The sequence below is a fragment of the Hyaena hyaena genome, unplaced genomic scaffold (genome assembly GCF_003009895.1).
Source record: "Hyaena hyaena isolate Hyena2069 unplaced genomic scaffold, ASM300989v1 scaffold_126, whole genome shotgun sequence".
Lineage (NCBI taxonomy): Eukaryota > Metazoa > Chordata > Mammalia > Carnivora > Hyaenidae > Hyaena > Hyaena hyaena.
Window position 1 is genome coordinate 2,947,182 of NW_024080759.1, and position 26,471 is coordinate 2,973,652.

General features: G+C 38.7%; 1 protein-coding gene across 4 annotated transcripts in view; it reads left to right on the forward strand.

Annotated features, from left to right (window-relative positions):
- The window catches only part of ACVR1 (activin A receptor type 1), a 137,670-nt gene extending 127,932 nt beyond the window's left edge, over nt 1–9,738 (forward strand). For all 4 annotated transcript variants that reach the window (XM_039237563.1, XM_039237566.1, XM_039237564.1 and 1 more), the window contains 2 exons: nt 7,746–7,876; nt 8,526–9,738. In XM_039237563.1, the coding sequence (XP_039093494.1) occupies nt 7,746–7,876; nt 8,526–8,660 (266 nt within the window). In that variant the 3' untranslated portion in view covers nt 8,661–9,738. The remainder of the gene's footprint in view (nt 1–7,745; nt 7,877–8,525) is intronic.
- Nucleotides 9,739–26,471: the final 16,733 nt, after the last annotated feature.

Sequence of the window (26,471 nt, forward strand, 5' to 3'; positions counted from 1 at the left end):
TTTTTGATTCTCTGGTTGTTTTTTTTGTTTTCTTTTTTGTTCCCTTTCCTTTTCTTTTTTTGGGGTCTGGCTTCCCCTTGCCTTTTTCCAGACTTATTTCAACAAGAAAATCAAAGCACATCTAATTAAAAGTCAAAACACTCCCTATTGTAAGCAAGGAGGAGCTCTGCGGAGGTCTCATCAGTGGGAATGAACAGCCCACATGCAGTAACAGAGTGCACAGAGCACACACCAGAAACATTTCCTGAAGTGCCAGGCCCTGGACAGTGTGTGACCCCTATTTAATGCAGTGTCTCAGGTACAGAAAACATAACAAGTTTTTAAAGCACGCAAAAGACAGAAATCTTCCCCAAAGAAAGGTCAAGTAGCAATCACAGCCAGGAACTTGCTCAAAATAGATATAAGCAATATACCTGAAACAGGATTTAGAACAACAGTCACAAGACTACTAGCAGGGCTTGAAAAAAGCACAGACGACACCAGAGAAACCCTTACTACCAGATCAAAGACCTAAAAACTAGTCAGACTATAATTTTGAGAATGCTATAACTGAGAGGCAGTACTGACAGGATTGAAGAAGCAGAGAGGAAGATAGGTGACATAGAAGAAAAGATTATGGAAAATAATGAAGCTGAAAAAAAAGAGGGAAAGGGAACTGTTAAATCACAAGGGGAGACATAGTGATTCCATGAAATGAAACAATATCTGCATCATAAGAGTCCCAGGAAGAAGGCGAAGAAGGGTTATCTGAACAAATGATAGCTGAGAACTTCCCTAATCTGGGGAAGCAAACAGGTTTCCAAATCCAAGAGGGATAGAGAATTTCCTTCAAAATTAACAAAAACAGGTCAACAGCATGACATATCATAGCAAAAATTGCAAAATACAAAGACAGAGAATTCTGAATGTGGCTAGGGACAAACAGACCTTAAGCTACAAGGGTAAACACATAATGGTAGTAGCAGACCAGTCTACTGAAACTTGGCAGGCCAGAAGGGAGTGGTAGGAAATATTTAATGTACCAAATGTGAAAAAATATGCAACCAAGAATTCTTTATCCAGCAAGGGTGTCATTCAGAATAAGGAAGAATTTCCCAAACATAAACTAAAGGAATTTGTGACCACTAAAGCAGCGCTACAAGAAATTTTAAGGGGGTACTCTGGAGGGGAAAACAAAGACCAAAGCAACAAAAACTAGAAAGGACCAGAGAACATCACCAGAAACACCAACTCTACAAGTAACACAATGGCAGCAAATTTGTATCTTTCAGTAATCATTCTGAATGTAAGTGGACCAAATGCTTCAATCAAAAACATAGGTATCAGAATGGATTTTAAAAAATCCATCTATGTGCTGTCTACAAGAGACTCATTTTACACCTAAAGACACCTGCAGATTGAAAGTGAGGAGATAGAGAACCATCTATCCTGCTAATGGATGTCAAAAGAAAGCTGGAATAGCCATACTTTTATCAGACAAACTGGACTGATAAAATCAGACTAACAAGAGATGAAGAAGGGTATTAAGGAGTCTATTCATCAGGAAGATCTAACAATTATAAATATGTATGCCTCAACTTGGGAGCACCCAAATATATGTCAACAACAAACATAGAGAAACTCATTAATATCATAATAGTGGGAGACTTTAATACACAACTTACAGCAATGGACAGATCATCTAAGCAGAAAATCAACCAGGAAACGATGGCTTTGATGGATACTGGACCAGATGGACTTAACAGATATATTTAAGACATTTCATCCTTAAAGCAGCAGAATACACATTCTTTTCAACTACACACAGAATATTCTTCAGAATAGATTACATACAAGGTCACAAATCAGCCCTCAACAGGGGGTTGAGGTATGGTTGAGATCATACCATGCATATTTCAGAACATAGTGCTATAAAACTTGAAATCAGCCACAAGAAAAAATTTGGAAAGCCCTCAAATACATGGAGGTTCAAGAACATCCTACTAAAAAACGAATGCTATAACCAGGAAATTAAAGAAGAAATAAGAAATACGTGGAAGTAAATAAAAAAGAAATCATGACAGTCCAAACCCTTTGGGATGCAGCAAAGGCAGTCCTATAGAAGAGTATACATTGCAATTTCCACCTATCTCAAGAAGCAAAAAAGGTCCCAAATATACAACATAGCCGTACACATAAAGGAGCTAGAAAGGAAGCAGCAAATAAAGCTGAAAGATAGTAGAAGGGAAATAATAAAGATTAAAGCAGAAATAAATGATATAGAAACAAACAAAAACCAGTAGAGCACATCAATGAAACTAAATGCTGATTCTTTGAAAGAATAAACAAAATTGATAAACCTCTCTCCAGACTTTCAAAAAAAGCAAAAGAAAGGACCCAAATAGGTAAAATCATGATTGAAAGAAATCACAACCATCACCACAGAAATACTAACAATTATAAGAGAATACTATGAAAAATTATATGCCGAAAATCTGGAAGAAGTGGACAAATTCCTAGAAACATGCACACTACTGAAATTCAAACGGGAAGAAATAGAAAATTTGAACAGACCCATAATCAGCAAAGAAACAGAATGAGTTATCAAAAATCTCCCAACAAACAAGAGTCTTGGGCCCAATGGCTTCCCAGGGGAATTCTACCACACATTTAAAGCAGAATTAATATCTATTCTCTTCAAGCTGTTCCAAAAAAATAGAAATGGAAGAAAAGCTTCAAAACTGATTCTATGAGGCCAGCATTACCTTGATTCCAAAACCAGACAAAGACCCCACTAAAAAGCAGAAATACAGGCCAGTATCCCTGATGAAACTAAGTGCAGAAATTCTCAACAAGATACTAACACATCAAATTCAACAGTACATTAGAAGAATTATTCACTATAATCAAGTGAGATTTATTCCTGGACTGCAGGGCTGGTTTAATATTCACAAATCAATTAACATGATATACCACATTAATAAAAGAATGCATAAAAACCTTATGATCATATCAATAGATGTAGAAAAAGCATTTGACAAAGTATAACATCTATTTATGATTTTAAAAGAAACCCTCCACAGGTGGATTTAGAGGAAACATAACATCATAAAGATCATATTTGAAAGACCCACAGGTGATACCATCTTCAGTGGGGGAAAGCTCTCAGGAACATGACAGGGATGAGGGGGAAAGGTCAGGAACATGACAGGGATGGCCACTCTCACCAATATTGTTCAACATGGTACTGGAAGTCCTAGCCTCAGAAATTAGACAACAAAAAGAAAAAAGGCATCCGAATTGGTAAGGAAGAAGCCAAATTTTCACTCTTTGCAAATGACACAATACCCTATGTGGAAAACCTGAAAGACTCCACCCGAAAACTGCTAGAATGAAAATGTGAATTCAGCAAAGTTGTGGGATATAAAATCAATATACAGAAATTGGTTACATTTCTGTACACCAATAATGACGCAGCAGAAAAAGAAATCAAGGAATTAATTCCATTACAAATGCACCAAGAACCATAAGACACCTAGGAATAAACTTAACCAAAGAGGTAAAAGATCTGTATGCTAAAACTGTAAAAAGCTTATGAAAGAAATTGGAGAAGACACAAAGAAATGGAAAAACATTCCATGCTTATGGATTGGAAGAACAAATATTGCTAAAACATGGCTACTGTCCAAAGCAATCTACACATTCAGTGCAATCTTTATCACACTGGCATTCTTCACAGAGCTAGAATAGGCAATTCTAAAATTTGTATGGAGCCAGAAAAGACTCTGAATAGCCAAAGTAATGTTGAAAAAGAAAACCAAAGCTGGATGAATCACAATTGCAAATTCCAAGCTGTATTACAAAGCTGTAATCATCAAGAAAGTATGGTACTGCACAGAAACAGACATATAGATCAATAGAACAGAATAGAGAACCCAGAAATGGACCCACAAATGCATGACCAAGTACTCTTTGACAAAGCAGGAAATAATATACAATGGAAAAAAAAAAAAAAAAGACAGTCTCTTCAGCAAATGGTCCTGAAAAAACTGGACAGTGACATGCAGAATGAAACTGGAGTTTTATACCATACACAGACAAAAAATTCAAAATGGAAGACCTACATATGAGACAGGAAACCATCAAAATCCCACAGGAGAAAACTGGCAGCAATCTCTTTGACCTCAGCTACAGCAGCTTCTTACTAGACATGTGTCTGGAGGCAAGGAAGTCAAAAGTAAAAATGAACTATTAGGGCCTCATTAAGATAAAAAGCTTCTACACAGCAAAGGAAACAACAAAACTAAAAGACAACCAATGGAATAGGAGCAGGTAATTGAAAATGACATATTGGATAAAGGGTTAGTATCCAAAATCTATAAAGAATTTATCAAACTCAACACACCCCCAAAAAATAATTCAGTGAAGAAATGGGCAGAAGGCCTGAATAGACATTTTTCCAAAGAAGACATCCAGATGGCTAACAGAAAAATGAAAAGATACTCAACATCATTCATCATCAGAGGATTACAAATCAAAACCACAATGAGATACCACCTTATACCTGTCAGTATGGCTAAAATTAACTCAGGAAACAACAGATGTTAGTGAGGATGTGGAGAAAAAGGAACATTTTTACACTGTTGGTGGAAATGTAAACTGGTGCAGCTACTCTGAAGAATGGTTTGGACGTTCCTCAAAATAATTAAAAATAGAACTATTCTATGACCCAGCAATTGCGCTACTAGGAGCTTATCCTAAGGATACAAAAATGCTGACTCGAAGGGGCACATGCACCCCAAGTTTATAGTAGTGCTATTAACAATAGCCAAATTATGGAAAGAGCCCAAATGTACATGAACTGATGAATGGATAAAGGTGTTGTCTGTGAACACACACACACACACAGTGGAATATCACTCAGCAATAAAAAAATAATGAAACCTTGCTCTCAGCAACAACGTGGATGGAATGAGAGGGTGTTATGCTAAGTGAAATAAGTCCACGAAAGACAAATATATGACTTCACTCGTGTGGAATTTAAGAAACATAACAGGTGAACATAGGGGAAGTAAAGGAAAAACAAGATAAAAACCAAGAGGGAGGCAAACCATAAGAGAACTCAAATACAGAGAATTGCTGTAGAGGAGATAGGTGAGGGAATGGGTAAATGGGTGATGGGCATTAAGGAGGGCACTCGTTGGGATAAGCATTGGGTGTTCTGTGGATGTCATCCATCACTGGGTTATACTCCTGAAATCAATACTACCCTACATGTTAACTAACTTGAATTTAAATAAAAGTATTTGCTGATAGGTATGTACCCATGTTCATTACTTTCTGGTTGTTTTTGTCATTCTTCCCTTCTGGATCTCTATCCTTGTGACTGATGACTTTCTTTAGTATTATGCTTGGCTTTGAATTTTTTGTGTACTATTAAAGGTTTATGTTTTGCATTTACCATGAGATTTATATACAGTATCATATTTATAATCATCATCATCAAGTTTCATAATTTTCTTCAATTTTTGTCTTTTTTCTTGTCCACTTAAAGAAGTCCTGTTAACATTTCTTATAAGGTCTGTTTAGTAGTGATGAATTTTAACTTTTGTCTGGTGACTCTTTCCCAGCAAGGTTATTATTACTTAGTATTTAAGGAGAAAAATCCTCAAATCCTTCCTGGCTTTAAAAGTTTTTTTTTTTCCTTTTAGCACTTTGAATATATCATGCCACTTCTTTCTGGTCTGCACAGTTTCTGTTGAATAATCAGCTGATAGCCTTATGGCGTTTCCCTTTTTATGTAACTATTTGCTCTGTCCTTTATTCTTTGACATTTTACTTATCACGTGTTCTGGTGTTTTCCATCTTCTTCAGGACTTTTGTTGCTTCTGGACCTAGAAGTCTTTTTTCTCCAGGTTAGGAAAGTTTTCAACCTTTATTTCTTCAAATAAGTTTTCTGCCCCCTTCTGTTTTCCTTCTGGTACCCCATATAATGTAGATTTTTTAAAAAATATTGTCTAAGAAATCCCATAACTTACCCTTATTTTTTTTCTTTTTCCTATTCAGCTTGGTTGCCTTCCAATAGATCATTGATCCATTTTTCTGCATCCTCCAATTTACAGTGGATTCCCTCTAGTGTAGATTTCATTTCAGGTATTGTGTCTTTGAGTCTGATTGGTTCTTTCTTTGTTGAAATTGTTCTTGAGTTTATTCATATTTCTCTCCAGCTTGGTAGCATCTTTATGGCTATCTCTTTGAACACATTATAAGGTAGATTGGTTATTTCCATTTCATTTACTTCTTTCTCTGAGGAATTGTCTTATTCTTTCTTTTGGAGCATCTTCCTCTGCCTCTTCATTTTGTTTGGCTTTCAGTATTTCTGTGAATTAGGGAGAATAGCTAAACTTGAAGGGATGGTCTGTTTTATGGTCCTCCCTTGCAAGACTGTGTCTGGTTACTTTGGTTGGCTGTCCAGAGCTCTGTCTGGTCTGTGCTGGGGCTGCCTTGTTTGGGTGGCCAGAGCTAAATTGGTCATGAGAGGTCTTGGGGGCTCTCCTGTCAGAGGATGCCAGCTCTGGGGTCCTAGGGCTCTCTACATGGAGGGCATCCTTGCAGGACAGCTGAAGTGGCTGTATGCCACGTTATCCCAGGGTACTCCTACAGAGGGAATCCTGGCAAGGCAAGTAGAGTTGAAGTGTTGTGCTACATGAAGGGGGCACCCTGTTAGGTTAGCTTCAGCTTAAACAGGTGCAGGTTTGGGGCTCCAGGGCTCTGTGTACTGGTGGTACCCTGGTAAGCTGTCTGGAGCCTAAGTGGTGTGGATCTGGAGTGTTCCTGGGTGGTTTAGCCAGAGAGCTGGAGCCACAATAAGCACTGACCATGGGTGTCTCAGTATGTTGCCTTGGGGTGTCTGCAGTGTGGTTGCCTTGGTGGGGTGGCTAGGACTGGTGTAGGCTATGGGTCTGCAGCTCACTGAGGCAGTAGCCCAGCAATGGTGCCCAGACCCTGCTCCTGTCTGCTCTATCAAGGTTGGGGGGCACATAGCAGTGGTGTTCACCAGCACCTGACTGAGAGAGAGTTCCAGAAGATCCCCTGGCATTTGGTGGAGTTGTAGGGCTGGATCTTTTATATTCTAGTTGACTTTTTAAGCTGTGGCATTTTTTGTCTATGCCCTGAGTAGACCAAACTGTTTGTGGTCCCTCAGTAGTATCTCTACCCACCATAGTTCAACAGTGTTGGGGGTGGGGGTTACTTTTGTTGCCTTGTCTCCATTTCTCTTGCCATTCTCTCTGCGGACTTTTGTTGTGGTCTTCATTTAGCCCTCAGTTCTTCAGGAGGAGTTGCTTTATAAATAGGTGTAGGTTGGTGTGTCCATGAAAGAGATGAGTCAGGGTCTTCTCGGGTCACCATCTTGTACCAGAATGTTGTTCTCTTTTTGATCACCAGAGGAATTTTGTCCTCAGTTACATTTTGGGTATCACAGAGCTATTTATATACACTCTTAGAGCATTTTGTCAACATTGTAATTACATTAGTAGTTGCCACATTTTCTCCTAACAGAATTCCTACAGAGATTTGGAGGAAGAATAATTATTTATTACCTTGTTCTCCTCTTATTTTGTAGCTTTCAGAATCACTATGAAGTAATAAGGAAGATGTTCAGAAATTTTTCATATCACATTATAATCTGTGGCACCAATCAGTAAAATCCTGGGGGAAACTTCTACTGTCTTGCTAACCAACACAATTCTTGTCCATGTGTGCAGGTATTGTGGAGGATTACAAGCCACCATTTTATGATGTGGTTCCCAATGACCCAAGTTTTGAAGATATGAGAAAGGTGGTCTGTGTGGATCAACAGAGGCCCAACATACCCAATAGATGGTTCTCAGACCCGGTAAGAGTGTCAAGTTTCTTAGTTCTAAAACTATCTTCACCTTTTTACTAGGAGTAAGTCAAGAGCAAGCAAATAACATAATTCCTGAATGATCTGCCTCATCTATTGCTTTCTCTACGTTACAGAGAAGGGCCTTAGACCTAGTTCAGTAGGATCACAAAATAGTCTTGTTGCTGAAAGAGCCTTCTGATTGATCTTGCTAATAAATGATACTATTCACCAGACTTCCTACTGTTGACTAACTCCCGGAGTTCAGAGACCCATTACTATGCCACTAGTGCGAGGGCTGCAGTTTCACAAGTAAAACAGGAGATGAACCTCTTTTCCGTCACTGCAGATCTGAAATTCCAAACGGAAGCTGTTCAGCTGGATTCCATCTGCAGATTTCATTATTAACTCAGAGGTAGCATGATTTCTTTTAGCAAACATAAAACATCAGGGGGTCCAGCCTGTCCCATGTAATTTACTTCAAAGTCAGCTGGTGAAGACCAGAGTTCATAAAACTCAAGAGAGACTCCTTTATCCAGTGGTCAGGGCCTCGATTATTTGTTTAAGGAAGATGGCAGGAACATTGCTTAACATCCTCCCAGTTTCTGGGCCCACAAAAAAGCCACTTTTTCACTGGGGCGTTTGTTTCTTCTCTCCTCAGACATTAACCTCTCTGGCCAAGCTGATGAAGGAATGCTGGTATCAGAATCCATCCGCAAGACTCACAGCTCTGCGGATCAAAAAGACTTTGACCAAAATTGATAATTCCCTAGACAAATTGAAAACGGACTGTTGACATTTCCACGGTGTCAAAAAGGGAGATTTGTCGTTGTCATTGTCCAGTTGGGACCTAATGCTGGCCTGACCGGCCGTCAGAACAGAATCCATCTGTCTCCCTCCACAAATGGCTGCTTTGATGAGGCAGACACTCTACCCAGCCGCATGCGGAGGAGACACCAAAACCACCCTAACCTCGCTCAATGACCATGAACTGGGCATTTCACAAACTGTTCACGCTACAGAGACTAATGTGGGACAGACGCTGTTGCAAAGGTAGGGGAACTGGAGGAACACAGAGAAATCCTAAAAGAGATCTGGGCATTAAGACAGTGGCTTTGCAGATCCTTCACAAGTCTCCAAGACTCTCCCCATGGGAAACTCACGGAGGTGGTGAATTTTTATCAGCAATATTGCCTGTGCTTCTCTTCTTTATTGCACTAGGAATTCTTTGCATTCCTTACTTGCACTGTTACTCTTAATTTTAAAGACCCAACTTGCCAAAACGTTGGCTGCGTACTCCACTGGTCTATCTTTGGATAATAGGAATTCAATTTGGCAAAACAAAATGTAATGTCAGACTTTGCTGCATTTTACACATGTACGGATGTTTACAATGATGCTGAACATTAGGAATTGTTTATACACAACTTTGCAAATTATTTATTACTTGTGCACTCAGCAGTTTTTACAAAACTGCTCCGTGCATATGTTAAAGCTTATTTTTATGTGGTCTTATGATTTTATTACTGAAATGTTTTTAACACTATACTCTGAAATGGACATTTTCTTTTATTATCAGTTAAATTCACATTTTAAGTGCTTCACATTTGTATGTGTGTAGACTGTAACTTTTTTCAGTTCATATGCAGAAATGTATTTAGCCATTACCCATGTGACACCACCGAATATATTACTGATTTAGAAGCAAAGATTTCAGTAGAATTTTAGTCCTGAACGCTGTGGGGAAAATGCATTTTCTTCGGAATTATCCATTATGTGCATTTAAACTCTGCCAGAAAAAAATAACTATTTTGTTTTAATCTACTTTTTGTATTTAGTAGTTATTTGTATAAATTAAATAAAAGGTTTTCAACTCAAAAAGTGATTTTTTTTTTTTACCATATGAAAAAGATCTGCATTCTAGAAAGCATTTTATTATGGGAACAATAGAAGCACAAAATGAATTTGTAAACTGAATTTGCTTTTCAAGTCTGGTAACAATTTTGAGGGTCCTATGAGGAGGATTTCCGGCTTGAATTTGGTATCAGAAAATTTGATTCTTGTTTCTTTCCTTGTGATTATTTTTTCTTGGTCTGTGTTCCTGTGAAGTGAGAGAAATGGACCTGTCTGATCAGTTTTCTTCACATGGGGGTTGTGGGGATAAATGAGGTCCCACGTGAGTAGGAAGTGGTCTTATACATCTCACCCTGCTGCTTGGGGACAGTCCATTGTTGTTTTTTTCCCACTTCTTGTGTTCACCAGGATTGAAAATTTAAGGTTTAAAATAGCCCAATTAAGAGAAGAGGTGTGAATTTTTGGACTGTTTACCAGAGGTAAGTAGATAACATCATTAAGATACGTTTACTTAGAGAGTATTATATTGACCTAAAAAATTGTAATAAAATACACATAACCGTTTACTATCTAAATAGCACTGACTGTCTGTTTAAAAGTGGTTAAGTATGGGGCACTTGGGTATCTCGGTTGAGTGTCTGACTTTAAAAAAATTTTTTTAATGTTTTATTTATTTCTGAGAGAGAGAGAGAGAGAGAGAGAGAGACAGCATGAGCAGGGGAGGGTCAGAGAGAGAGGGAGACCCAGAATCTGAAACAGGCTCCAGGCTCTGAGCTAGCTGTCAGCACAGAGCCCTATGTGGGGCTCGAACCCATGAACCGTAAGATCATGACCTCAGCTGAAGTTGGACGCTTAACCAACTGAGCCACCCAGGTGCCCCGAGTGTCTTACTCTTGATCACAGAATTTGTGAGTTTGAGCCCTGCGCTAGGTTTTGTGCTGGTGGTCAGAGCCCACTTAGGATTCTCTCTCTGCCCCTCCCACATGTGTTCTTTCTCTCTCCCCCCTCTCAAAACAAACTTAAAACATAAAAGTGGTTAAGTACACTCATATTGTTTTGCTGCTGTCTCCACTGTCCATCCACAGAACTCCTTTCATCTTGCAAAAGTGAAACTCTCTGCCTATATTAAGCAATAGTTTCCTGTTCCTCACTCCCTACAGTCCCTGATAACCCTCATTCTGCTTTCTTTTGATACAAATTGACTACTCTACCTACCCTATATTAGTGGAATTATACAGTATTTGTGAGACTGTCTTATTTCACTTAGCATAATGTCCTTAAGATGCATCCTCATTATAACATGTATCAGAATTGTTCTTTTTCTGGCTGTGTTATATATAGAGAGCATTTTGTTTATGTGTTCATCTGCTGGTGACAATTGGGTTGCTTCCATCTTTTGCCTATCGTGAATAATGCTGCCATGAACATGGGTATATAAATCTCTCTGACTCCTTGCTTTCATTTGGGGGGGGAGGGGTTATATACCTTAAAGTACAGTGGAATCACATTTAATTTTTATTGAAGTGTTGCATACATACATGAAAGTGTACCTATGTCCAACTATACAGCTTGATGCATGTTTATAAATGTTCATAAATTGGTTACTGTCATGGAAATAGCACCCAGAGCAAGAAGCACAATACTGACTTCTCTACAGTGAAGTCAGCATCATGGTGGTATGAATTCTTTTTCCCCCTTACCTTTGATTTATGACTAATCGTACATCAGTAACCTAATAAGTGTGCCTCTGCACTGCACAGCATGACACATGGGCAGCTTCTACCCACATATGCATCTGAAAGTGTGTGGATAGGACCTTGGAGGAGACTGTGGATCCAAGGGAGTCAGCGAACCTGCCCCAGTTCCCCATGCTGTGATCGGGAAAAGGGGAATCTGGAAAGCACAAAACTTGGACACTCACAGGAGATAGAGGATTTGTAGAGGTTTAGCCAACCTGATGGAAGATCTCAGCAGAGTAGAAATTTGGAGGCAAAGGAGAGAGGAACTGTGTGGTATATACTGGATGGCTGGTTTGTACAGGCACATCCTGAATGCCTGTTAATCAGTATCCTGAGAATATATGGATCCAATCCTACTTCTATATCCCCATCAAGCAGAATATATAGAAAAACGTGTTGTTCAGCATTCAAGGTCAGGGGATCTGGGGATGGCCAACCTGAAGCATCTCCTTTGTTGACAAAGAATGGGTGGCAGGCCTTGATCTCCTTAGAGTGCTGGCCATGCAAGGAGGGGAAAGGCTACAGACAGTTGCTAGGTTAGTTGCTACACTACGGAAACTTGTTTCATGCAGATTCCAGCAGTGGATGCTTTGTCCGGTCTGCTTCTCCTAGACTTCCTGTATGTAAGTTCCCCCAATAAACCTATGTCTCACTTGCTATCTCTTGGTCATTTCTTTGGTCTCACAGGACCACCCCTCACCCTTGGCTTAGAGTCTCCTGGGGTACAGTTACATTGGAGCTCACCAAGGTGCCCCTCTCCAAGGGTGTCATGGCAATATACTGGGTTTTTGTTGGTAGCAGCGAGTAGCTACCTCTCTGCTAGAGAGAGTAGAAAGCAAACGTGGTTGCCCACCTGCAGGGGTTGAGGCTGAAGTGACCCATTTCTCTCCAGTAGGACCCTGGGCTTCTGACGACAGATCTCCATAACAAGGAGGAAAGAAAGAAAAGTCAAAGAGGCTGAAAAGAAAACCAACCAACCAAAGGAGGCCAAGAACCCCATTCAATGGAATGTCTTCCCTCCTGTCTGCAGGAGGTCTACCTATGGACCTCTTGGAGTCCCACACGGGATAATCCCCTTTTCAGCCATGTGCACCCCCTCAGCCCCAGGTGCCAAGCCCATGCCTCGTTTTGTATGCTGAGTGCAGTCGCAGCTCCCAGAGGAGAAACTAAAAACTTGAGCTACAGCACCACCTCTGGGACATGAGAAGTTTCTAATCGTCAGCCCCCTAAACTGTAACAGCCAAAGCAAACAGTGTTTCACTAAAGAAAGGATACACACCTCTGCTTTTGCATTTGAAGTAATAAACACTACAAAAGATCAAGGAAATATAGTATTACAAAAATAAGTGATAATTCTTCAGCAATGAAACTCAAAGGTACAGAATACTGTGATCTGATGAAGAATTCAAAATAGTCATTATGAGGAAATTAAAAAACTACAAGAAAACTAAGAAGAAATTCAATGAGCTCAGGAATAAAGAGCTCCTTACAAAAGAAATTTGTTCTTTTTTAAAATTTCAAACAAATTCTGGAGCTGAAGAATTCTTTGAGTGAGATGGCATTAGAGAGCACAGGTAACAGGATAGAGCAGAGGAAATAAAGAAAAAGTGATGTGGAAAGAGAACTAAGATTTTTTAAAAGCAGAAATCCCATGAGAGCTATCAGATTCAATAAACAAAAGCAAATGGACTTAATAGATATAGTTAGAACATTTCATCCTAAAACAGATTACACATTCTTTTCAAGTGCATATGGAACATTCTCCAGAACAGACCACATATTAGGTCACAAAACAAGCCTTAACAAAAAGAAAATGATTGAAATCATACCATGCACCTTTTCTGACTACAATGCTACGAAACTAGAAATCAACCACAAGAAAAAAATTGGAAAGACCACAAATACATGCAATTTAAACAACATACTACTAAACAACAAATAGGTCAACTAGAAAATCAAAGAATTTACAAAAATACATGGAAATCAATGAAAATGAAAACACAATGGTCGAAAACCTTTGAGATGCGGCAAAAGTGGTCCTAAGAAGGAAGCTAATAGCAATACAGGCCTACCTCAAGGAGCAAGAAAATTCTCAAAATTTTCAACAAAGCCTAAAGCCAGCAGAGGGAAGAAAATAATATAGATCAGAGCAGAAACAAATGATACAAAAACTAAAAATACAATAGAATGGATCAATGAAAACAAGAGCTGATTCTTTACAAATCTTATTAAATTTTTTTAAACATCTAGCCAGATTCATAAAAAAGAGAAAGGACCCAAGTAAATAAAAATTACAAATGAGAGGATAAATAACCACCACCATCACAGAAATACAAATAATTAGAATATTATGAAAAACTTTAGGCCAACAAATTGGACAGCCTGGAAGAAAGAGGTAAGTTCCTAGAAACATAACAAACTGCCAAAACTGAAACATGAAGAAATAGAAAACTTTAATAGACCAATAACCAGCAAAGAAATTGAATTGATAATAGAAAATTTCCAACAAATAAGAGTCCTGGGCCAGGTAGCTTCATTGGAAAATTCTACCAAACATTTAAAGAAGAGTTAATACCTATTCTTCTCAAACTATTCCAAAAAATCGAAAAGGAAGGAAAACTTCCCAATTAATTCTGAGGCCAGCATTAACCTTATACTGAAACTAGATAAAGACTCCACTAAAAAGAAGTACAGGCCAATATCACTGATGAACATGGATACAAAAATTCTCAGTAAAATAACTAGCAAATTGAATCCAAGAATACATTAAAAGAATCATTCACCACGATAAAGTGGGATTTTTCTTGGGTTGCAAGGGTGGTTCAATATACTAAGTCAGTCAACATGATACATCATATTAATAAAAGGATAAGAACCATATGATTATTCAAATGGATGCAGAAAAATATTTTTAAAAAGCATAACATCGACTCATGATAAAAACCCTCAACAAAGTAGATTTAGAGGGAACATTCCTCAACATAATAAAGGCTATATATGAAAAACCCATGGCTTTTTGTCATCCTCAATGGGGAAAAAATGGAGAGCTTTTCCCCTAAAGTCAGGAATAAGACAATGGTGAGAGTGGACATCCGTGTTATTTAACATAGTACTAGAAGTCCTACCACTGGAATCAGAAAACAAACAAAAGGAAATAAAAAGGCATCCAAATCAAGTAAAAGCCACACTTTCACTATTTGCAGATGACATGATTCTGTATGTGGAAAACCCAAAAGATTCCACCAAAAAAAAAAAAAAATAGAACTGATACATGAATTCCATAAAGTTGTAGGATACAAAATAAATGTACAGAAATCTGTTACGTTTCTATATACCGATATTGAAGCAGCAGAAAGAGTAATTAAGCAATCAATCTTGTTTACAGTTGCACCGAAAGCAAGATACCTAGGAATAAACCTAACCAAAGAGGTGAAAAAACTGTATTCTGAAAACTATAAAACATTGATGAAAGACACTGAAGAAGACACACACACACAAAAATGGAAAAACATTCCATGCTTCTGGAATGGAAGAACAAGTAATGTTAAAATGTCTATACTACCCAAAGCAATGTACAATTTAATGCAACCCCTATCAAAATGTCAACAGCATTTTTCACAGAGCTAGAACAAACAATCCTAATATAGTATGGAACCATAAAAGGCCTCGAATAGCCAAAGCAGCCTTGAAAAAGAAAAGCAAAGCAGGAGGCATCACAATTTCAGACTTCAAGTTATATTACAAAATTGTAATGATCAAAACCGTATGGTACTGGCACAAAAATAGACCTATTGATCAATCAAACAGAATAGGAAATCCAAAAATGAACCTACAAGTACATGGTAAATTAATCTTTGACAAAGCAGGAAAGAATATCCAATGGGAAAAAGGCAGTCTCTTCAGCAAATGGTGTTGGGAAAACTGGACGGCAACCTGCAAAAGAATGAAACTGGACCACTTTCTTATACCAAATACAAAAACAAATTCAAAATGAATGTAAGACCTAAATGTGAGACCTGAAACCATAAAAATTCTAGAGAAGAACACAGACAGTAAACTGTTTAATGTCGTCCATGGCAACTTCTTTCTAGATAGGTTTCCTGAGGCAAGGGAATAAAAGCAAAAATAAACTATTGAGACTTCATCAAAATAAATGCTTCTGCACAGTGAAGGAAACATAAACTAAAAGACAACCTATGGAATAGGAGAAGATATTTGCAAATGACATATCTGATAAAAGGGTTAGTATCTGAAGAATTTATAAAACTCAATACCCCAAAATTGAATAATCCAGTTAAAGAATGGGCAGAAGACATGAACATTTTTCCAAATATGACATAAAGAAGGACAATAGACATGAAAAGAGGCTCAACATCACTTATCATCAGAGGAATACAAAGCAAAACTACAATGAGATATCCCCTCACACCTGTCAGAATGGCTAAAATCAATAACACAAGAAACAACAGGTGTTGGTGAGGATGTAGAGAAAGGGAAACCCTCTTGCACTGTTAGTGGGAATGCAAACTGGTGCAGTTACTCTGGAAAACAGTATGGAGTTTCCTCAAAAAAGTTAAAAATAGAACCAACTTATGACCCAGCACTTGAACTAAGTATTTACCCAAAGAATACAAAAATATTAATTCAAAGGAGTACATGCACCCCAATGCTTATAGCAGCATTATTGACAATAGCCAAACTATGGAAACAGCCCAAGTGTTCATCAACTGATGAATGGAAAAAGAAGATGTAGTGTGTGTGTGTGTGTGTGTGTGTGTGTGTGTGTGTACATACACACGCACATACATGCCCTACACAAGGAAATATTATTCACAAAAAAGAATGAAACCTTGCCATGTGCAGCAACATGAATGGAACAAGAGAGGATTATGCTAAATGAAATAAGTCAACTAGAGAAAGAAATACCATAGCATTTCACTCATATGTGGAATTTAACAAAATAAATGAGTAAAGGGGGAAAGAGAGAGAGAGAGAGAGGCAAACCAAGAAACAGACTCTTAACTATAGAGAACAACCTCATGGTTATCAGAGGGGCAGTTGGTGGAGGGAATGGTGTAAATAGTGATGGTGATTAATGAGTACATCTTTTGTGATGAGCACAGGGTGGTGTATGAAAGTGTTAAATTACTATACTGTACACCTAAAGCCAATATAACACTTTGTGTTAACTAACTGGAATTAAAAACTTTGAAAATATTTAAAAAATAAAATTATAATACTAAAGAACCAACTGTAATCAACCATGTTGAAGGAAAACTGAAATAATCATTCTCTACATTCTAAACTAAAAATATCGTAATATTGTCATCCTATAAAAAGATGGGCAGAGAATACATAGCCCAAAAGTAGAGGAAAATAAAACTTGTAGAAGTTATATGCTTAATTAAACTAAATAACATTGTAAATTCTTTTTAAATGCTGTTTTAAAAAAGAAGAAGAATTGGTGTACCAGAAGGAGAAGGGGGGCAGAGTTTATTTTAGAAAATAGTAGCTGAAAACTTCCTAAACCTGGGGAAAGAATTGGATATAAAGGTTCACAATGCTAGTAGAATACCCTATTATCTCAATGCAAAAAGTCTTATAAAGGGTCAGGAAAAAAGTAGACTAATGAAATATTTTTTTGTAAGTTTTCAAGCTTTTCAGCATAAGCTCTACAGGTCAGAAGAGAGTGGGATGAAATATTCATGTTTTGAAAGATAAAATGCCAGCAAAGAACACTCCAACAAAGCCTCCTTCATATCAAGGGTGATTTTGCCAAATAAATAGAAGCTGAGGGAGTTCACCAGCACTAGACTTGCCTTATAAGAGAAAATGAAAAGATGCTAATTAGTGATACAACGACCATGAAATACGTGATATGTAAAGGTAAAAATGAGAATTAGATGTTTTATGTAAGCTTCATGGTAACCACAAAGCAAAAATCTAAAAGATAATGGCAAATCATAAGGGAGAAATTATAAATTGGTGGTTTTCCCTGAAGATGTGCTCAAAGGCAGGCTGAAATGGAAGGTTATTTTCCTTTTGGAACTACAAAGCAAACCAGAATACAAACAATAAGATGGCAGAGATAACTCCTTACAGATTGATAATCATTCCAAATGTAAATAGGTTGAATTCACCAATCAAAAGGAACAGAGTTGGGGTGCCTGGGTGGCTCAGTTGGTTAAGCATCCGACTTAGGCTCAGGTTATGATCTCGCATTCTGTGAGTTTGAGCTCCACGTCAGGCTCTGTGCTGACAGCTCAGAACCTGGAGCCTGCTTCGGATTCTGTGTCTCCCTCTCTGTCTCTCTTTGCCCCTCCCCTGCGCTCTCTCTCTCTCTCTCTCTCTCTCTCAAAAATAAATAAACATTAAAAAAATTTTTTTAAAGGCACAGAGTGGCTGGAGGGATTTTTTTTTTTAAAGGACCACCTATATGCAGCCTACAGAGATTTCCTCTCTAAAGAAAAGTGAAAGTGAAAAACACCAAAAAGAAAGCAGGAATAGCCATACTTCTATCAGACAAAATAGACTTCAAGCCCCCCCCAAACAGTTACAAGTGACAAAGAAGTTGGTCATATAATGATAAAAGGGTCAGTAAATATATACATCATAAATATATACACACCCAACATCAGAGTACCAAAATATATAAACAAATACAGACCAAGTTGGAGAAGTAGACAATAAAATAATGTAGGGGACTTCAGTCTATTTGTTGTAAAGTATGGTTCAATACCCCATTTTCACCAATGGATAGGTCACCTGGATAGAAAATCATCAGTAAGGTAATGTTAGAATTTAACAGACGTTTATAGAACATTCTGTTCATTAGCAGCCAAATATACCATCTGTTAATCGTTCACAGAACCTTCTCCATGGTAGATCATATGATAAAACACAAACAAATCAGCAAATTTAAGATGACTCTTGTCAGAAAAGATAGTTGGTATGATTTCAGTGATATAAACTAGTAATCCTCAGTAGGAATACTGGGAAATCTACAAATATATTGGAACGAAACAAAACTCTACTGAATAACCAATGGGTCAAAGAAAAAATCAAAAGGGAAATAAAAATTATTCAAATGAAAATGGGAATACAGCATATCAAAACATATGCAGCAAAAGCAGTTCTGAGCAGAAAGTGCATATGTGAAGAAATTAGAAATATCTCAAACAACCTAGCTTTAATATTTTTTAATGTTTATTTATTTTTGAGAGAGAGAGAGAGCACAAGTGGGGAGAGGCAGAGAAAGAGGGAAATACAGAATCTGAAGCAGGCTCCAGATTCTGAGCTGTCTGCACAGAGCCTGACACGGCTCGAACTCATGAGCTATGAAATCATGCATGACCTGAGCCAAAGTCGGATGCTCAACCGACTGAGTCACCCAGTCGTCCCTCAAACAACCTAACTTTATATGTCAAGCAACTAGAAAAAGAACAAATTAGGCCCTAAGTTAGTAAAAGGAATGAAATAGTAAGGATCAGAGTAGTAATAAATGAAATATAGTCCAGAAAAACAATAAAGATGAATGCAACTAAGAGCTGGTATTCCAAAAGGATAAAAGTGATGAAGAAAAAAAAGATAACACAAGTAAAATTACCAACAAAAGAGGAGACATTACAACAGATACCACAGAAATACATCGGATCACAGGAGACATTCAAAAAGTTATATGCCAACAAATAAAGTGACCTAGAAGAATTGGATAAATTTCTAGAAACACATAACCTAACAAGACTGAATCATGAATAACTAGAAAATCTGAACAGATCATTAACAAGTAAAGAGGTTGAATCAGTAATCAAAAAGGCTCCCAACATGAGGCACCTGGGTGGCTCATTTGGTTACATGTCTGACTTTGGTTCAGGTCACAATCTTGGGTGTGTGAGTTTGAACCCCGAATCAGGCTCTGTGCTCAGAGCCTGGAGTGTGTTTTGGATTCTCTGTCTTCCTTCCTGCCCCATTCCCTGCTCACACTCCGTCTCTCTCAAAAATAAACAAACATCCTCTTCTGAGGCAAGATGGTGGAGAAGTAGGGAGCTCCGTGCATTTCGCTCACACCCATCTCTCAAACAGAGAAGGCCTGAAGCTGCAGGAGTTTGGGAAGAGAAAGATACAGAGTCCACTGGGAAGGCAACCTCATAAGTGCGTGAATGTGAACTGGGGAAGATAAAAGCAGGCTGGGACCAGAGACATGGAGGGAGGGGAGGGACCCCCCCTTCGCGGGCAGCTGCAGTGAGTTGAGGGGAAAAGAAAGAGCAGCTGAAACTGCTCATAGAACTGTCCCTGAAGAAGAAAAAAACCTCGGCTTGGAAGGAGAGTGTTTTCAGTTCTAGCTGGGGTGCTGACTTTGAACTAGGTGCCCCCGGTCCCAGACAGGGCCAGGAAAAACTGCTCTGCTGCACTCCTGGCACCATCCCCAGTGGCGCAGAGGCCTCCAGCTTGAGGCTGTGATCCCCAGGCTTAACCCCCGGGAGCACAGAGGTGGTGGATCCTAGGCTGTGCTGCCACTTGACCCTGGTGGATCTGAGGCTGTGCCGCTCCCCCACCCTTCCCTCGACCCCCAGCAGTGGGGAAGCAGCGACCTGTGGGACTCTGTTTTGGGCGGTATCAATAAAGTGCATGGACTGGGACCTGGAAACAAGGTGGGGCGTGGGACATAGAACACAGCCCACCTTGGCTACGCCCCCAGCACAGGGAGATCGGACCCAAATGAGTGATTTGCAACGCTTGGTTTGAGAAGGGACTGAGGCAACACCATTTTCCCCCCCACAACCACCAAGGTGGGTCCTTAGGGATTCACTGGCAGGACACAGTGGAGGCTAAGACCTGACTACACCAAACCACGCAAACCACGCCCATCCCTGCTAGAGAGCTGCCTTTGTTGTTGTTGTTGTTGTTGTTTTTGTTTTTTATTTTTTTACCGGAGCCCCAGGGCAAGACCAACATGGATGCACTGCTATGATTAATTCCAGATCAATTCTTTCTATTCAGATATATTCTCTCTTGTCTCATTCGTAACCCTTCACTCTGCTGGATAGGGCACTCTGGTCACTGGTTTACTTAAACAGTCACATTTAATCCATTCTCTAGATGTATATTCTACACCTCCACCGCTACCTTTTTAATTCTCTCCCTCTACAGTAATCAGACTATATAGTTTCTCTGAGTAGCATTATATTCGTTTCTTTCTCCTTGCCTCCAACTATATTCCCCTCTTTCTCCCTCTGAATCGAGCCTCTGAGTCTCTCTGCCTGGTCATTTCATTTCCAATTTCACTTCCTCCCAGCCCTGTCATTTCTCTCTTTGTATATACTCTTCCATCAGCAGTGCATACACCCGGCTCTTTATTTGTAGCTGGAAATTCTGGTTTTATGCCTTTAGACTGTCCTTTGTCTTTTGGGATTTTTCTTTTTTTCTTTTCTTTTTTCAATTTTTTAAATTAATTTTAATTTTTATTATTTGTCTTCCTTCCTTCCTCTTTTTTTCTTTTTTGTTTTTTTGTCCCTTCCTTATTTCTTTTTCTTTTCCCTTTTCGGTTTGTGTGTTTGTTGGATTTGTCTGTGCGTTTGTGTGCCTTTGCTCCCTGTGTGTTTGTCTGTCTGTTTTCTTTTCCAGGGCTACCTCAAGAAACAAGCCAAAGTACACATAGTGGAGAGTCCCAAATACCACTATGAGTAGGGAAATAAAATAACCAAAGTCTCAACAAGAGAAACCAAGAGACACCATTCAAAGAACGCTTCCTGAACAGACAGGCCCTGAACAGTCAAAGAGCTCTCTTTAATACAGCAGCATCTAAAGAAGCAGAGTGCATAAAAAGCTATTAAAACTAACAAGAGATTGAAAGGTAACCAAAATGATGAAACGGAAGAACTCTTCTCCAAAGAAATTCCCGGAAAAAGACAGCTAAAGAACTGCTCAAAACAGATATAAGCAACATAACTAAACAAGAATTTAGAACAATAGTCATAAAATTAATCGCTAGGCTTGAAAAAGGCATGGAGGACATCAGAGAAACGATGGCTACAAACACTACAGAGCTTAAAAATAGTTATGATGAATTAAAAAAAAATACTATAAATGAGATGCATAATAAACTGGAGGCGTCCAATGCACAGATTGAAGAGGCAGAAAGGAGAATAAGGATTTAGAAGACAATTATAGAAAAAGAGGAAGCTGAGAAAAAGAGATAAACTGATGCAGGAACACAAAAGGAGAGTTTGAGAGCTCAGTGATACAGTCAAATGGAACAATATCCGTATCATAGGAATTCCAGAAGAGGAAAAGAGAGGGAAAGGTGCTGAAGGAGTCCTTGAACAAACTACAGCAGAGAACATCCCCAATCTGGGGAAGGCAACAGACATTGAAATCCAAAAGGCACAGAGAACTCCCTTCAGATATAACTTGAATCGATCTTCTGCATTACATATCAAAGTGAAACTGGCAAAATATAAGGACAAAGAGAGAATTCTGAAAGCACCTAGGGATAAAAAGGCCCTAACATACAAAGGGAAACCTATCAGTGTGGTTTTAGACCTATCTACTGAAACTTGACAGGCCAGAAAGGAATGGCAGGAAATCTTCAATGTGATGAACAGAAAAAATTATGCAGCCAAGAATCCTCTGTCCAGCAAGCCTGTCATTCAGAATAGAAAGAGAGATAAAAGTCTTTACAAGTAAACAAAAATTGAAAGAATTCATGACCTCTAAACCAGTCCTAAAAAAAAAATCACAAGGAGGACTCTATGAGGGAAATGTTGCAAGGAACACAAGGTACCAGACACCACCACAAGCATGAATCCCACAAAGGACACGATGACTCTAAACCCATATTTTTCAATAATAACACTGAATGTAAATGGACTGACTGCTCCAATCAAAAGACATAGGGTAGCAGAATGAATTAAAAAAACAAAATCCATCTATTTGGTGTCTACAAGAAACTCATTTTAGACAGGAGGACACCTTCAGATTGAAAGTAAGGGGATGGAAAAATATCTATCATGCTACTGGAAGTCAAAAAAAAGCTGGAGTAGCCATACTTATGTCAAACAAACTGAAGTGTAAAGTAAAGACAGTAACAAGGAATGAAGAAGGGCACTGTATAATAATTACAGGGTCTATCCATCAGGAAGAGCTAACAATTATAAATGTCTCCACATCGAATATGGGAGCACAGGTAATCACAAACAGAAACAATCTTATGGATAAGAATGTTCTAATAGCAGGGGACTTTAATACTCCGCTTACAGCAATGGATGGATCAACCAGACAGAAAATCACTAAAGAAACAATAGACTTGAAGAGCACCTTGCTGGCTTAGTCGGTTAAGCATCTGACTTTGGCTCAGGTCATGATCTCACAGTTCATGGGTTTGACCCCACATCGGGCTCTGTGCTGACAGCTAGCTCAGAGCCTCGAGCCTGTTTCAATTCTGTGTCTCCCTCTCTCTCTGACCCTCCCATGTTCATGCTCTCTCCCTCTCTCAGAAATAATTTTTTTAAAAAAACATTAAGAAAATTTAAAAAAAAGAAAAGAAAAATTGGACTTGAATGAGACATTGGACCAGATGGATTTGACAGATATATTTAGAACTCTTCATCCTGAGGCTATGGAATTCACTTTCTTCTCAAGTGCGCATGGCACATTCTCCAAGATAGATCACATACTGGGACATAAAGCAGCCCTCAATAAATATAAAAGAATTGAGGTCATACCATGCACACTTTCAGATCACAATGCTATGAAACTTGAAATCAATCACAAGAAGAAGTCTGGAAAACCTCCAAAAACATGGAGGTTAAAGAACACCCTACTAAGGAACAAATGGGCCAATCAGACAATTAGAGAAGAAATTAAAAAATAGATGGAAACAAATGAATATGAAAATACAACAATCCAAACTCTATGGGATGCGGCAAAGGCAGTCCTAAGAGGAAAGTACATTGCACTCCAGGCCTATTTCAAAAAATTAGAAAAAGCACGAGTCCAAAATCTAATAGCTCACCTAAAGGAACTAGAGGCAGAGCAACAAAAACTCCCTAAACCCAGTAGGAGAAGAGAAATAATAAAAATCAGGGCAGAAATAAACAATATAGAAACAAACAAACAAGCAAAAAACATCTGAAGAGATCAATGAAACCAAAACTTGGTTTTTGAAAAAATAAACAAAATTGACAGACCTCTAGCCAGGCTTCTCAAAAAGAAAAGAGAGCACCCAAATAGACAAATACATGAAAGAAAACGGACTCACTGCAACCAACCCCTCAGAAAATCAAGCAATTATCAGGGAATACTATGAAAAATTTATGCCAATGAATTAGACAACTTAGAAGAAATGGACAAATTCCTAAACACACACTCACTCCCAAAATTTACAAAGGAAGATAGAAAATCTGAACAGACCCATAACTAGTGAAGAAATTGAATCAGTTATCAAATATCTCCCAACAAATAAGAGCCCTGGGTCAGAGAGCTTCCCTAAGGAATTCTACCAGACATTTAAAACAGAATTAATACCCATTCTTCTCATTCTTCTCAAGCTATTCCAAAAAATAGAAATCGAAGGAAAACATCCAGACTCATTTTATGAAGCCAGCATCACTTTGATTCCCAAGGCAGACAGAGACCAAGCAAAAAAAAAAAAAAAAAAAAAAAAGAGAGACCTCCAGGCCAATATCTTTGATGAATATGGATGCAAATATCCTCAACAAGATACTTGCGAATAGAATCCAACAGCACATAAAAAGAATTATCCACCATGATCAAGTGGGTTTCATTCCTAAGTTACAGAGCTTGTTCAATATTTGCAAATCAATCAGGGTGATGCATCACATTAACAAAAGGAAAGATAAAAAACATATAATCCTGTCGGTAGATGCAGACAAAGCATTTGACAAGATACAGCATCCCTTCTTAATAAAGACCCTCGAGAAAGTCGGGATAGAAGGAACTTACCTAAACATCATAAAAGCCATCGATGAGAAGCCCTCAGCCAACATCATCCTCAATGGGGAAAAACCGAGAGCTTTCCCCCTGAGATCAGGAACACGACAGGGATGTCTACTCTCACCACTGCTGTTTAACATAGTGCTGGAAGTCCTAGCATCAGCCATCAGACAACAAAAGGAAATCAAAGGCATCAGAATTGGCAAAGAAGTCAAACTTTCACTTTTCACAGACATGATACTCTACATAGAAAACCCAACAGACTCCACCAGAAGCCTACTAGAACTGATCCAAGAATTCAGCCAAGTGGCAGGGTACAAAATCAACGTACAGAAATAGGTTGCATTTTTATACACCAATAATGAAACAACAGAGAGAGAAATCAAGAAACTGATCCCATTCACAACTGCACAAAAAAACCATAAAATACCTAGGAATAAACCTAACCAAGGATACAAGAGATCTGTATGCTGAAAACTATAGAAAACTTATGAAGGAAATTAAAGAAGACACAAAGAAACGGAAAAACATTCCATGCTCATGGATAGGAAGAATAAATATAGTTAAGATGTCATTACTACCCAAATCAATCTACACATTCAATGCAATCCCAATCAAAATTGCACCAGCATACTTCTCAAAACTAGAACAAACTATCCTAAAATTTGTATGGAACCACAAAAGACCCTGAATAGCCAAAGTAATATTGAAGAAGAAAACCAAAACCGGAGGTATCACCATCCCAGACTTTAGCCTCTGCTACAAAGCTGTCATCATCAAGACAGTATGGTATTGGCACAAAAACAGACACATAGACCAATGGAATAGAATTGAGAACTCAGAATTGTACCCAAAAGTATACAGCCAACTAATCTTTGACAAAGCAGGAAGGAGTATCCAATGCAAAACAATAGCCTCTTTAACAGATGGTGCTGGGAGAACTAGAAAGCAACATGCAGAAGAATGAAACTAGATCATTTTCTCAACACCATACGCAAAAATAAATTCAAAATTGATAAAAGACTTGAACGTGAGACAGGAAACCATCAAAACCCTAGAGGAGAAAGCAGGAAACAACCTCCTTGACCTCCACCGTAGCAATTTCTTACTTGACACATCCCCAAAAGCAAAAGAATCAAGAGCAAAAATAACTATTGTGACCCCATCAAGATTAAATCTTCTGCACGGCAAAGGAGACAATCCATAAAACTAATAGGCAACTGATGGAATGGGAAAAGATAGTTGCAAATGACATATCAGATAAAGGGTTAATATCCAGAATCTGTAAGGAACTCCCCAAACTCCACACCCGAAAAACAAACAACCCAGTGAAGAAATGGGCAGAAGATATGAACAGACACTTCTCCAAAGAGGACATCCAGATGGCCAACAGACACATGAAACGATGGTCAGCATCCCTCCTCATCAGGGAAATACAAATCAAAACCACACTGAGATATCACCTCACGCCAGTCAGAGTGGCTCAAATGAGCAAAACAGAGAACTCTAGATGCTGGCGAGGATGTGGAGAAACGGGCACCCTCCTCCACTGTTGGTGAGAATGTAAACGGGTACAGCCCCTCTGGAAAACAGTGTGGAGGTTCCTCAGGAAACTAACAATAGAACTCCCCTATGACCCAGCAATAGCACTGCTAGGAATTTACCCAAGGGATACAGAAATGCTGAGGCATAGGAGCACATGTACCCCAATGTTCATAGCAGCACTCTCCACAATAGCTAAAACATGGAAAGAGCCTAAGTGTCCATCAACAGATGAATGGATCAAGAAGATGTGGTTTATCTATACCATGGAATACTACATGGCAATGAGAAACAATGAAATCTGGCCATGTGTAGCAACATGGATGGACCTTGAGGGTGTTATGCTGAGCGAAATAAGTCAGGCAGAGAAGGACAAATATCATATGTTTGCACGTATAGGAGGATTAGGAGGAACTTGACGGAGGAACAAGGGGGAGAAGAAGGGCGGCAATGGTGGGGGAAAGGGAGAGAGGCAAACCATGAGAGACTCTTGAATGCTGACAAAAACTGAGGACTGA